This window comes from Dipteris shenzhenensis, chromosome 18 (assembly GCF_047967505.1).
Source record: "Dipteris shenzhenensis isolate YYH24624 ecotype China chromosome 18, Dip_SZ_1.0, whole genome shotgun sequence".
NCBI lineage: Eukaryota > Viridiplantae > Streptophyta > Polypodiopsida > Gleicheniales > Dipteridaceae > Dipteris > Dipteris shenzhenensis.
Genome location: NC_141613.1, coordinates 7,291,446 through 7,304,331, shown reverse-complemented (window position 1 = coordinate 7,304,331; position 12,886 = coordinate 7,291,446). Strand labels below are relative to the sequence as shown.

Here is a 12,886-nt window from a genome sequence, read left to right as displayed (position 1 = left end):
AAACTTCAAAGGAAAGCTACCAACCTGCCAAAGAGATATGTCCCAAGTGGTATTGTTCCATCAACCCATTCCAAAACACCTGCACTTGGAGTGAAGGGAATGACCTGCTTGAGAAATGATGAGTAAAGCCACAGGTCAGAATATCCAACCTAATCCTACAGAGTTGATCATGAGTTAATCTGGAATCAGTGTCTTCAATACTTTTCGAGAAAATTACAGAAGGCAAACATTCTTACAGCTTCTGTTACGATATTTTAAAGTCTCATGAAACTCTTCAAAACATGCCAAAGTCAAAGATTTGTAGAAATTCACGTCTCTGCAGCCTGTACTGCAGGTACATCTTGTCTACGAAGGAGAGACATGAATGTTATGCAAAAGATTCTCCTACTCCAGCAATGCCAATGTTTGTAATTCCATTTGCTTAGGTGAGTTGTGTGCAAGAGCATGAGTTCTGCTGGCGGCATGCCTAAGAGTGAGAAACTGGAGGTGACAGGTCTTTATAAGAAACAAATCAACAAAGAGTAGTTTCCTGCAGGCTACTTCCTAGACTGACAAAGGTGTGATTCTTTTACCTATGCATACCGTGTATTTGTTAGATCACAATTTTTAAGTGCCACAACCCTCAGAGATGATGTGTCACGAGGGCATGATTTATGGCGCATGCATGTTGGCCTGCATGTGGGCAGGACCTTGGGAAGACAAGGAGCAAGGGCATGGGTTGCTAGAACCCCTAGCCATTGTGTTAATTTTGTGGATGTGCTAGAACCCCTAGCCATTGTGTTAATTTTGTGGTTTGGACCAAGAAGGGGGCAAAGAACCTTAGGATCCAAAAGTTGGCCATCGGTTTGGCTTTAAAAAGGTCCCACTAGAGGGGGCATATGGACACATGGCAATTTCCCATGCCTTGGTGCATTTGGCAAGGTTGCCTTGGGAATCACTCGGAAGAAATTCACATAAGGCAAGAGGCGCTGACTGGAGATGATCGGACACACACGAGATAATTCACATGAACCATCCGTGGTACGGCCACAATACGGTCTCGTTATGATGGGCTGCGTGTACGGGCTGGAATGTATGGTTGTTGCAGTACCGATAGTCTGTACATGGAGATTAAAAGCACTTGTACGGGCTGGAGCTGTACGGAAGGATTTGACTGTTGCAGTATGGACTGCACGGGTTCCAAAGCTGACTGCAGCATGTGCAGATTGCAGGCTACTACATTATGGGCTGAGTGCATGCACAGGCTGTTTGCTGACTGCTCTTGTACGGACAGATACACTTGTGTACAGTCAGCTGTGAATGGAGAGTTAGGCCTATCTTCTAGTTGCCTTGTACGGGCTCGTGGAGGTTGCCTTGGGCTGTGTGCACAGGCACGAGAGCCAAGGTTGTACGAGCAATGTGGATAGAAAACTCTCCGTGTGTATACTTGTGCATAAGCTCCTGTATGAGCTGAGTCTATTGCCATGGAATTGGCTGGTCAAGATTGCAACTATCCATTGTCTTGAATGCATCAGTGTCTCGGGGGAGTACTTGTGGAAGATAGGGGAATTGTGTGGCCAAGTGTGGTTACTAGTGAGAGTTCCAGGCTATGTGCAAGCTTCTTGGAATGGGTATGAAGACCTACTGCCAAGAGTGGTGAGAGCGGTTGAACAGTAAAGGCTATGTAGGGTATGTGGATGCCCAATGGGATGTGGAATGCCCCAAATGTAAGAATTATTGTAAACCTTTATGTAGCTTGGGATTCTGGGCCTCTCACTTAAATAAAGAAATACCGAAAGGGGCGCCAAGGTTTGGGGCCAATCTGTGTCTTTGTCGTGGTGCAGGGAATACTTTTGCTGAATTGTTAATGTAACAGTGTTGACTGATTACTTGTTAGTTTTACTGCCCTTTAATTTATTGAAGGCCGGCTTCATGGTTCCGTTGTCGGGACATCACCAACTTTCTCAAGGGGGTGAGTATGTGGTTGCTTTGGTGAGGAGACCTCACCATTTTCTTTAAGGAGGTGAGCCTGTGGTTGTCTCTAGTGCAAGTATTACTCGCTGTAATTGAATTGCAGCACGGAGAATTCAGCAAGTATGTCACATAGTGACGAGGATTGGGATAGGGGACATGAGTTCTCCCAACATTGGCAATCTTTGTTTGAGGGAGATTCTGTTGATGATGATCAGAATGCCGATAGGCAGCCTGTTGGACCTATGCTACTGAATGGATAGCCAACAATTATGCCAAATGGACAAGGTGCTCCATTGCAACAGTTTATTCATAGTCTTGGTGTTGATTTGCATGGCCAAGGCAATGGTTTTCAGCATGCAAACCAGGGACAGTAAGTAATTCCGCACCCCACAGTACATCCATGAAATTTTCATGGTGCTTGTGTGTTTCAAGCAGTGGATGGCTATGTTGGGAATGGCCAAGGAATGCTTGGAAATCACCCCATTGGTTTTTAGCCTGGAATGCAAGGTATACAAGGGATTATGCTTGGGGGTATGCAAGTTAGAATGCAGAGAATTATGAATGGAAACACTGGCACGAAGCTAGGGATGCAAATTGGAATGCATGGCATTATGGGAGCCTCTATAGGCATGCTTGGTATGCAGGGTATTGGGGCTGGTATAGCAAACCCTGCTATGGGTAATGGCAATGTTGGTCAGCCTTTTGTTGTCCATTGTGATGTATGTAGGAATAGCAATGGCGCAATTCTTATGCAGAATGGATGGGTTGTTACCTACGAGAGTAGAATGTTGCAGGATGCTAAAAGAAATTTGCAAGTATATGAGAAAGAGTTGCTGGCTGTGGCTCTTGCTCTTTCTGCATGGGAGCATTACTTGCTAGGGGCTGATTTCACTGTGCAGTCAGATCATCAAACCTTGAGATATTTTCCTCACTCAGACTAAATTGTCTGAGAGGCATATGCATTGAGTCCCGAGTTGTATGCATTGAAGGACTTGTATGAAGAGGATAGGGAGTCTGCAAGCCTCTATGATCAGTTTTCTAACGGACAGTAGCATTTGCATTATACTTTCAGAGATGGATTTCTTCAGATGCATGGTGTCTCTGGTGTTACAAGCAGTTTAGGACTAGCGTGTAGGGCATTGATGTACTGATGCTTTATTGAAAGCAGTGGAGATGACAAGAGATGGATTTTGTAGGGATTTGCATCGTATGTTAGCAGATTGGTGATGCAGCTTACTGCTTGAAGCTACCATATCTTTGGAGGATTCATAATGCTTCAAATGTGAGTTTTCTCAAACCTTCTCAAAGAATTCCCAAGCAAAGATTGCCGTCCATTCCATTCCAGATGAGAAAGAACATGCTTCCAGTCAAGAAGCGAGTGGGAGACAAAAGGACATCTAGGCAAAGTGCCATCAGTGCAGCCAAAAAAGAAATCCTAGTTGTCTGAGGGGGGGGTTTCTTAACACTTCCGGAAGTATTACCGGAGGCCTAGGGCCACTGGTGCGAGAAGCGAGTAAGACGTGCCATAAGTGTCACTGATGGTGCGTAGGTGAGTGCTTGTCGATGGTGTCAACTATGTGCAAGCGGTACAAGTGCTGAAGTGATGTGAGCAAGAAGAAGACCAAAGCGGAACAACATCATGAAAGCCATCCCTCGACATGAACAGCAAGGAACTTCAACCACATGACACAGGTCCGTTGTACCAGGTGAAGGGAGAGGAGGGGAGGAGAACACAACGAAAAGAGATTTTAGAGTAGCGAGCAGAGATGGGAAGTAGCATAACTCATTAGAGAGCAAGATGACTGATACACTCCCCGAAGATACACACGAGGCGAGCTCTTGACTCTAGCCTCTCACTCCTTCACTCCCGCCTCTTGTTCTTGCCAGAATGTCCCTCCCCTTTCCCCTTTCCCCCTCTTCACCTTCTCCTCCTCTGCTCCACCCCCCGCTACCAATCTCCCCACCTTCTTCCTATTGGTTGCCTTCTTGCACCCTTAGCCATCCTTAGCCATTCCACCGTTTGTGGGCCGCTCTGTCCTTGATGGCTTCCGCAACACTCCAGCCTGTCCTGGGTCAGTGAATCCCGTGCTCCATGTGTTCTCCTGCGCTCCTGACACTAGTTGGTTGAGAGGGTTGGTGCACCACCTATGCCTCTTAACTGATGGACTGCTTCCCATGTGCACCAACAGGTGTATCCCACGTACCATTGCGCCAATACTTCCCTATGATTGACTTTGACCATGGTGAGTCGAGGTTGAGGTTTGGCACTCTTCAGTCATGTATTGCTTCCGTCATGTCCATGTCAAGTCCATGTCATGTCCAAGTCATGTCCATGTCAAGTCATGTCATGTCCAAGTCATGTCCATGTCAAGTCCAAGATGTGAACACATGTGAACACGCTGCGACTAGGTATGACCAAGGTCTAACAACTTGGCATGTTGCTGAGGTGACCATGACGTGACCCAAGTGTGACTCTTGGTGGGTCGCTATAAACTTTGAGTACAACAGATCCCCCGCCACTATCATTCACCGTCCCGGTGAATGACCGAGGATCTTGTGAGAGAAAGTTAGGTGTAAATTACAAATAAGAAAGTGACCTTGGGGTTGACATCCCAAAACTGAAAAGAAAGGGCTCATGGCCTTACAACTGTAAAACTGAAAAAAGAAACTGGCTCATGGCCATACAACTGTAAAACTGAAAAAAAGAAACTGGCTCATGACCATACAACTCCAAACTCCTTATTTACATGAGAATCCAAATGTACAGAGTTCGCAAAAAGATATGCCGAACTAAAAGATCCAGGAGCTACTGCTTGCTGGATGAAAGTCAAGGAGGGGGAGGGGGTGGGTGTGGTGGGTGTGCTGAGGTTCCGGGGCTGGTCCTTGCCTCTTCCTCGACTGTGTCCATGAGGTTGCGGATGTCCTTATATTTGGATTTATACCTGTGGTAGCCAGACCTGTAATGTTCACATCGAGATTTGAGAGCAGCATTTTCATCTTGCAGCCCATGGAAGTTGTCCTGCAACTTGGAATGTGAAACTTGGAGATGGTCTTTTGCCTCGCGAATCTGCTTCATTTGACTCCGCACCACGTCCACCTGTTGATCCACAGTATGCTTATCGGCAGCCAGTGAGGTGTATCTGTCCTGTAGGGCGGCAAGCTCCCGCTGAATTTGAGCCTGTTGGGCTGAATGGTGGTCCTCCAAAACTTTCTTGGTGGCTGTCCACTCTGCCTCCTTTGCTACAAGACTTTGCTGAAACTCGTCGTGCTGAGTTTTCCACCCAGCTTCCCTTGCCTGTAGAATTGCTCCCCACTCCGTTTTTTTCATTTGCAATGTTGTATCCCATTCTTTATGCATGCTGGCTACCTGCTTCTCATGTTCCAAGCGGAGGTGTTGCTTCTGTGACAGAAGCTTGCAAACCTGACCCGTAGTATTAAAGAGGGAGGCACCCATCTGAATGAAGCTGTCATCTATAATGCGTTGAGCCATATGAAGGGACCTTTTAACCCATGCATACCTGTCCCGATAGGTCATTCGGTCAGCCATGTCAATAAGTTCGCCATATTCCTCGAAGGCCGCTTTCATCCCCTCTTGCTCTAGGTCCTCTAGAGCTGCCACTGGAGCCAGTGTGTCGATGTCTAGGTAACAGCTTGGAGCTTGGGATACCTTCTTGTTGGAAGCGATTGTCTCTTGCAAGGGAAGTGTGAAAATTTGGTCCAAGTCCTCTTCCTCCATGCAAACAGAAGACCGCTTCCGCTTTAATGCATACAGCAGCCGTTTGTGTTCCTGGCTCTGTTCCTCTATCTGGGCCTCATGGGTGAATAGATCTCCCGAGGAGGTTGCGAAGTAGGTATCCAACATATCATTTTGAGGAAGTGGAGGACAATCCGCTGGAAAAGGTATCTTACCCCCAGCAAAAATAACCTCGCCAGGTCGAGTTTCCAGTAAGTCCTGTTCAGCAGCCTCCATACTTGGTTCAGGGGTCAGTCGTCGAGACACCCGGGGTGGGGTCTTCACATCACCAGTAGCTCCCAAAGTAAGATTCAGGTTCAATAACCTGTGTCGTTCTGATGCCTCTCCATCAAGAGATTCCAGGGCAGAGGTGCCAGCTGCCGTAACGGTGCCTGCTGCCGTACCTTCTGTGGAGGTATCCCCCTGAGTTGGGGGATTAATGTGCATATCTTTGCACCCTACTGACCCTGATGAGATGATTGGAGGGGAAATGGTCATGACTGCGGGTGAGGTAAGTGGTAATGTTCTGCCATGGTGGGTGAGACCTGAGGAGGGCAGGGGAGTGACCGGAAGAACATCATCAGGGAAATCACAATCTGCCTCGAAGGGGATGGATGGAGAGGCGACTCCTGCATGAGCAACTGATGGCAAAGCTCCAGAGGCTGGCCCAAGAGGGAATGGCTCAGAAACCTGTGCTACAGATGTGGGTGGAGCAAGAGTGGGAATGGAGACTGGAGATGCAGATGTGGAGGGAGCAAGAGTGGGAATGGGGACTGGAGATGCAGATGTGGGGGGAGCAAGAGTGGGAACGGGGACTGGAGAGGAAGAGAGGACAGAGACTGGTGCAGCAGAGGCCGAGGATGCTGGGGCCGCACGAAGGGCCAGTGGAGATGATCTCAAGTGGGGGATCATAGGAGCGGAGGGTGGGCGGTGAGGAGAGGATGAAGTATGTGAAGGTGGAGGAAAAAGTGCAGGCGTTGCAGCCCGCCACTGGTGCAAGAGGTAGGTGAGGTGAGGTCCACAAGTACATGTGTGTGTGCTTCGGCGTGTGCGATTTTGAACAGTGGCCCGGAATGTTGAATAAAAGAGAGATGCAAAATCATACTGAGTGATGGTGAAGAGAGCATTAAGAGCAGGACGGATACCTTTCGTGATGTAGTAATGCCCGGGTGCTGAATAGAAGCGAGTGAAGAAGTAGCGTGTGATCACTGCTTCTCTGCTTCCACCTTCCAAAACCTTTTTGCAATCATATCCCCTCCTGTTGGGTTTGCACTGTGAAAGGAATGACAGGAGATGTGGTGAATCGTCGGAAGGAGGCTGAATAGGGAGAGCAGGGAGCCCCATGTACTGTGAGACCAAATTGGGTGTGAGAAGCTGCCTGGAGCCCATGAACTCAAAAGTGTCTGTGACATAGTCGTAAGATCTGATGAATCCTGTACACAGTTCCACATCCACTGGAGGGAAGATGACCTTGTCGAACTCAGTTAGACTGAGGGTCTGGATCTCGGAAGATGACAATACGGAGGATAGTTTGAGGTTCGGATCCAGAAGAGGTTTAAACATAACCCGAACGTGGGAGAGGGGAGGGGTGGTTACCGAAGGGCTCTGTATCTCCGTTGGCCCACCCGACCCTTCTGAATGTGGTCTCCGTGCAGAGGGGGTGTAATCTGAGCCCCCATGGTCAGAAGAGGAGGCACTGGAGCTCTGGGAGTGGAAAAGAACCCCCCGCTGCTGTCTTGATTGCGGTGGCTCACCATCCGAGATGATAGTGATCTCCGGACCAAGATGGGAATGTATCGCTGATGAAGTCGGTCCTGCTAATGAAGTCGGCCCTACCGATGAAGTTGGCCTTGCTGATGGAAGTGGCTCTGCTGATGAAGTCGGCCTAGCTGATGTAGTCAGCCCTGCTGAGGCTGTAGGCAGGGGTGAGGTCATGTGCACTGCAGAGGCTGCCTGAGACGTCATGGCAGTATAGAAAGGAATGAAGAGCTTATCTCTGGGCAACCTTGGCTTATACTTAGACTTCTTCTCGAGCATGAAGAAGAACAAGAGGTAAAGTGTAAGCTAATGACGAAGCAGGAGAGGAAGCTGATAACGAAGCAGGAAGGTGAGTGATGACAAGGCAAGAAAGGAAGCATGAAGGGAAGGGGGGCTGGTGACGAGGTAGGGGAGCTGCTGTCGAGGGCTTGAAGCAGGAAGGGAAGGGGAGCTGGTGACGAGGTAGGGGGGCTATTGTCGAGGCGTTGGCAAGCCCACTGAGATAGAACGAGAGAGTGGGGTAGGTGGTGACAAGAGGGGGAGCTGATGGCGATGAGAAGGGAAGCTGATGGAGAAGCACGAAAGTTAGAAAGGAAGCAGGAAAGGAAGGGGCGTGAATGACGAGGCAAGAAGGAAGCTGGCCAGATGATAATCGAGAAGGGGAGTCGATGAGGAGGTCTAGAGAGGAAGCTGGCGAGGTGCTAGTGAGAAGGGGAGCTGGCCAGGTGATAACAAGAAGGGGGAAGGAGAATTGCGATGAAGGTAGGGCTGCAGAGAAGGCGTTGGAGGGAAGGCTGCAGGGTTTTGCAAGATGGCGATGGAGGGAGAGCTGTAAGGTGGCGATGGAGGGAGAGTTGTAGGGTGGCGATGGAGGGAGAGCCGTAGGGTGGCGATGGAGGGAGAGCCTGCAGGAGAAGGAGGGATGCAGGAGAAGGTGTTGGAGGGGAGGCTGCAGGCTGCAGCAGGAGGGTTGCGATGATAGTCTGCAGGAAATATGCGAGGGAGGGAGAAGGAGGGAGGCTGCAGGAGACTGCAGGAAATATGCGATGGAGGGAGAAGGAGGGAGGCTGCAGGAGACTGCGCTGGAGGGAGGCTGCAGGAGAAGGAGGAGGCTATAGCAGAGGGTCGATGCTGCTGGAGATATGCGATGGAGGGGGAAGGAGGGAGGCTGCAGGGGAAGCGTGGGAGGGAGGCTGCAGGAGAAGCGTTGGAGGGAGAAGGAGGGAGGCTGCAGGAGAGTGCAGGAAATATGCGATGGAGGGAGAAGGAGGGAGGCTGCAGGAGACTGCGCTGGAGGGAGGCTGCAGAGGAGGAGGAGGCTGCAGCAGAGGGTCGATGCTGCTGGAGATATGCGATGGAGGGGGAAGGAGGGAGGCTGCAGGGGAAGCGTGGGAGGGAGGCTGCAGGAGAAGCGTTGGAGGGAGAAGGAGGGAGGCTGCAGGAGAGTGCAGGAAATATGCGATGGAGGGAGAAGGAGGGAGGCTGCAGGAGACTGCACTGGAGGGAGGCTGCAGAGAAGGAGGAGGCTGCAGCAGAGGGTCGATGCTGTAGGAGATATGCGATGGAGGGGGAAGGAGGGAGGCTGCAGGAGAAGCGTTGGAGGGAGGCTGCAGGAGAAGCGTTGGAGGGAGAAGGAGGGAGGCTGCAGGAGAAGCGTTGGAGGGAGAAGGAGGGAGGCTGCATGAGAAGGAGGGAGGCGGCAGGAGAAGGAGGGAGGGGAGGCTGCGTATGATTTCGTAGGCTGCAGGAGAAGGAGGCAGGGGAGGCTGCGTATGATTTCGTTGTCTGGAGGGGGGGGGAAACAGCCATAAATATATAACGAAGAGATCCAACTTTAGAAAAGTAAGCCAAAATTAGCATGAGTGGGCTGCAAGATGCGGTGGAGGAGGTGGATGAGCTGATCCCAAGGATCCACGCTGAGTTTAGCCAGATGCTAAATATAGCAGTGGTTGGAATTAGGAGAGTTTAGCCAGATGCTAAATATAGCAGTGGTTGGAATTAGGAGAGTTTAGCCAGATGCTAAATATAGCACTGGTTGGAATTGGGAGATAAAGGACAGACGCTGAATTTGGTGGCTAAATATAGCCTTGGTGGGAGGGGGTAGGTGAGAGAAAAAGCGGTGTGGGCAAGAGGAAATATTTGAATGAACACGGTGGGAAAATTGGAGTTTGAATTTTACTCTCTCTCTTGTATAGGATATTGGATCAGGGTGTTATAGAGGTGAATGAGGCTGAATGAAGCTGAAGGAGGGATGAACCAAGGGTGAACCAAGGATGAACAAGGGGTGACCTAGGAGTGAACATGGGTGACAGAGAGGTGAACAGGGGTGACCTAGGAGTGAACATGGGTGACAGAGAGGTGAACATGGGAATTGACATAGGAGTGAACAGGGGTGACCTGGAGGTGAACAGGGGTGACCTAGGAGTGAACATGGGTGACAAAAAGGTGAACATGGGGAGTTGACATAGGAGTGAACAGAGGTGACCTGGAGGTGAACAGGGGTGACCTGGGAGTGAACATGGGTGACAAAAAGGTGAACATGGGGAATTGACATAGGAGTGAACAGGGGTGACCTAGAGGTGAACAGGGGTGACCTAGGAGTGAACATGGGTGACCTAGGAGTGAACATGGGTGACAGAGAGGTGAACATGGGGAATTGACATAGGAGTGAACAGGGGTGACCTAGAGGTGAACAGGGGTGACCTGGAGGTAAACATGGGTGACAGAGAGGTGAACATGGGGAATTGACCTGGAGGTGTACAGGGGTGACCTGGAGGTGAACAGGGGTGACCTAGGAGTGAACATGGGTGACAGAGTGGTGAACATGGGGAGTTGACATAGGAGTGAACAGGGGTGACCTAGAGGTGAACAGGGGTGACCTAGGAGTGAACATGGGTGACCTAGGAGTGAACATGGGTGACAGAGAGGTGAACATGGGGAATTGACATAGGAGTGAACAGGGGTGACCTGGAGGTGAACAGGGGTGACCTAGGAGTGAACATGGGTGACAAAAAGGTGAACATGGGGAGTTGACATAGGAGTGAACAGGGGTGACCTGGAGGTGAACAGGGGTGACAGAGAGGTGAACATGGGGAATTGACAGAGGTGAACATGGGAAGTTGACATAGGAGTGAACAGGGGTGACCTGGAAGTGAACATGGGTGACAGAGAGGTGAACATGGGGACTTGACATAGGAGTGAACAGGGGTGACCTGGAGGTGAACAGGGGTGACAGAGAGGTCAACATGGGGAATTGACAGAGGTGAACATGGGGAGTTGACATAGGAGTGAACAGGGGTGACCTGGAAGTGAACATGGGTGACAGAGAGGTGAACATGGGGAATTGACATAGGAGTGAACAGGGGTGACCTGGAGGTGAACAGGGGTGACCTAGGAGTGAACATGGGTGACAGAGAGGTGAACATGGGGGGTTGACATAAGAGTGAATAGGGGTGACCTAGAGGTGAACAGGGGTGACCTAGGAGTGAACAGGGGTGACAGAGAGGTGAACATGGGGAGTTGACATAGGAGTGAACAGGGGTGACCTAGAGGTGAACAGGGGTGACCTAGGAGTGAACATGGGTGACAGAGAGGTGAACATGGGGAATTGACATAGGAGTGAACAGGGGTGACCTGGAGGTGAACAGGGGTGACCTAGAGGTGAACATGGGTGACAGAGAGGTGAACATGGGGAGTTGACATAGGAGTGAACAGGGGTGACCTGGAGGTGAACAGGGGTGACCTAGAGGTGAACATGGGTGACAGAGAGGTGAACATGGGGAATTGACATAGGAGTGAACAGGGGTGACCTGGAGGTGAACAGGGGTGACCTAGGAGTGAACATTGGTGACAGAGAGGTGAACATGGGGAGGTGACATAGGAGTGAATAGGGGTGACCTAGAGGTGAACAGGGGTGACCTAGAGGTGAACATGGGTGACAGAGAGGTGAACATGGGGAATTGGCATAGGAGTGAACAGGGGTGACAGAGAGGTGAACAGGGGTGACCTAGGAGTGAACATGGGTGACAGAGAGGTGAACATGGGGAGTTGACATAGGAGTGAACAGGGGTGACCTAGAGGTGAACAGGGGTGACCTAGAGGTGAACATGGGTGACAGAGAGGTGAACATGGGGAATTGACATAGGAGTGAACAGGGGTGACAGAGAGGTGAACAGGGGTGACCTAGGAGTGAACATGGGTGACAGAGAGGTGAACATGGGGAGTTGACATAGGAGTGAACAGGGGTGACCTAGAGGTGAACAGGGGTGACCTAGAGGTGAACATGGGTGACAGAGAGGTGAACATGGGGAATTGACATAGGAGTGAACAGGGGTGACCTGGAGGTGAACAGGGGTGACAGAGAGGTGAACATGGGGAATTGACAGAGGTGAACATGGGGAGTTGACATAGGAGTGAACAGGGGTGACCTGGAAGTGAACATGGGTGACAGAGAGGTGAACATGGGGAATTGACATAGGAGTGAACAGGGGTGACCTGGAGGTGAACAGGGGTGACCTAGGAGTGAACATGGGTGACAGAGAGGTGAACATGGGGGGTTGACATAAGAGTGAACAGGGGTGACCTAGAGGTGAACAGGGGTGACCTAGGAGTGAACATGGGTGACAGAGAGGTGAACATGGGGAGTTGACATAGGAGTGAACAGGGGTGACCTAGAGGTGAACAGGGGTGACCTAGGAGTGAACATGGGTGACAGAGAGGTGAACATGGGGAATTGACATAGGAGTGAACAGGGGTGACCTGGGGGTGAACAGGGGTGACCTAGGAGTGAACATGGGTGACAGAGAGGTGAACATGGGGAGTTGACATAGGAGTGAACAGGGGTGAATAAATAGAAATTCAACTAATAGGAATGGAAATCCTTATCCAAAGAGAGAGTCAATGTGGATGATACTTCTTTACCCGTGAGCCATTTACAGGTGCTGGTAACTTCTTGCCCTCCAAGGTGGCCAAATAAACCCCTCCACTGGGAATAATCCTTGTGATAAAGAAGGGCCCTGTCCAACCACTGACAAATTTGGGTTTATGTTTCAGAAACTTACTGGAATATAACAAGACTAAGCTGCCAACTTGGAATTCCCTCTTCCTGAGATTTCTGTCATGCCATGCCTTCTGCCTTCTTTGCCAGACTTCCTGAGCCAGGATCGCTTCACGACGATGTTCATCCAAGGCTTCAAGATCCCATAATCTCTCAAGTGTGCATGCCTCCAAGTCATTATCCATCTCTGCCATGACCCTAGTGGTCTTCATGTGGAACTCATAGGGCATAACCGCCTCCAAGCCGTAAACTAGCTGGAAGGGTGAATATCCAGTGCTAGCCTTGTATGCGGTTCTGTAAGCAAAAAGAGCAGCTGGTAGTAGAATATCCCAATCTGCCAAGGAATGAAGGCATAACCGAGCCACAATATGAGACATGGTCCGATT

General features: G+C 50.2%; 1 protein-coding gene across 1 annotated transcript in view; it reads right to left on the bottom strand.

Annotated features, from left to right (window-relative positions):
* The window catches only part of ATM (Serine/Threonine-kinase ATM-like protein), a 312,761-nt gene that overhangs the window by 21,795 nt on the left and 278,080 nt on the right, over window positions 1–12,886 (bottom strand). The window contains exon 71 of the mRNA XM_087389269.1: window positions 25–104. Coding sequence (XP_087245395.1) covers window positions 25–104 — 80 coding nt within the window. The remainder of the gene's footprint in view (window positions 1–24; window positions 105–12,886) is intronic.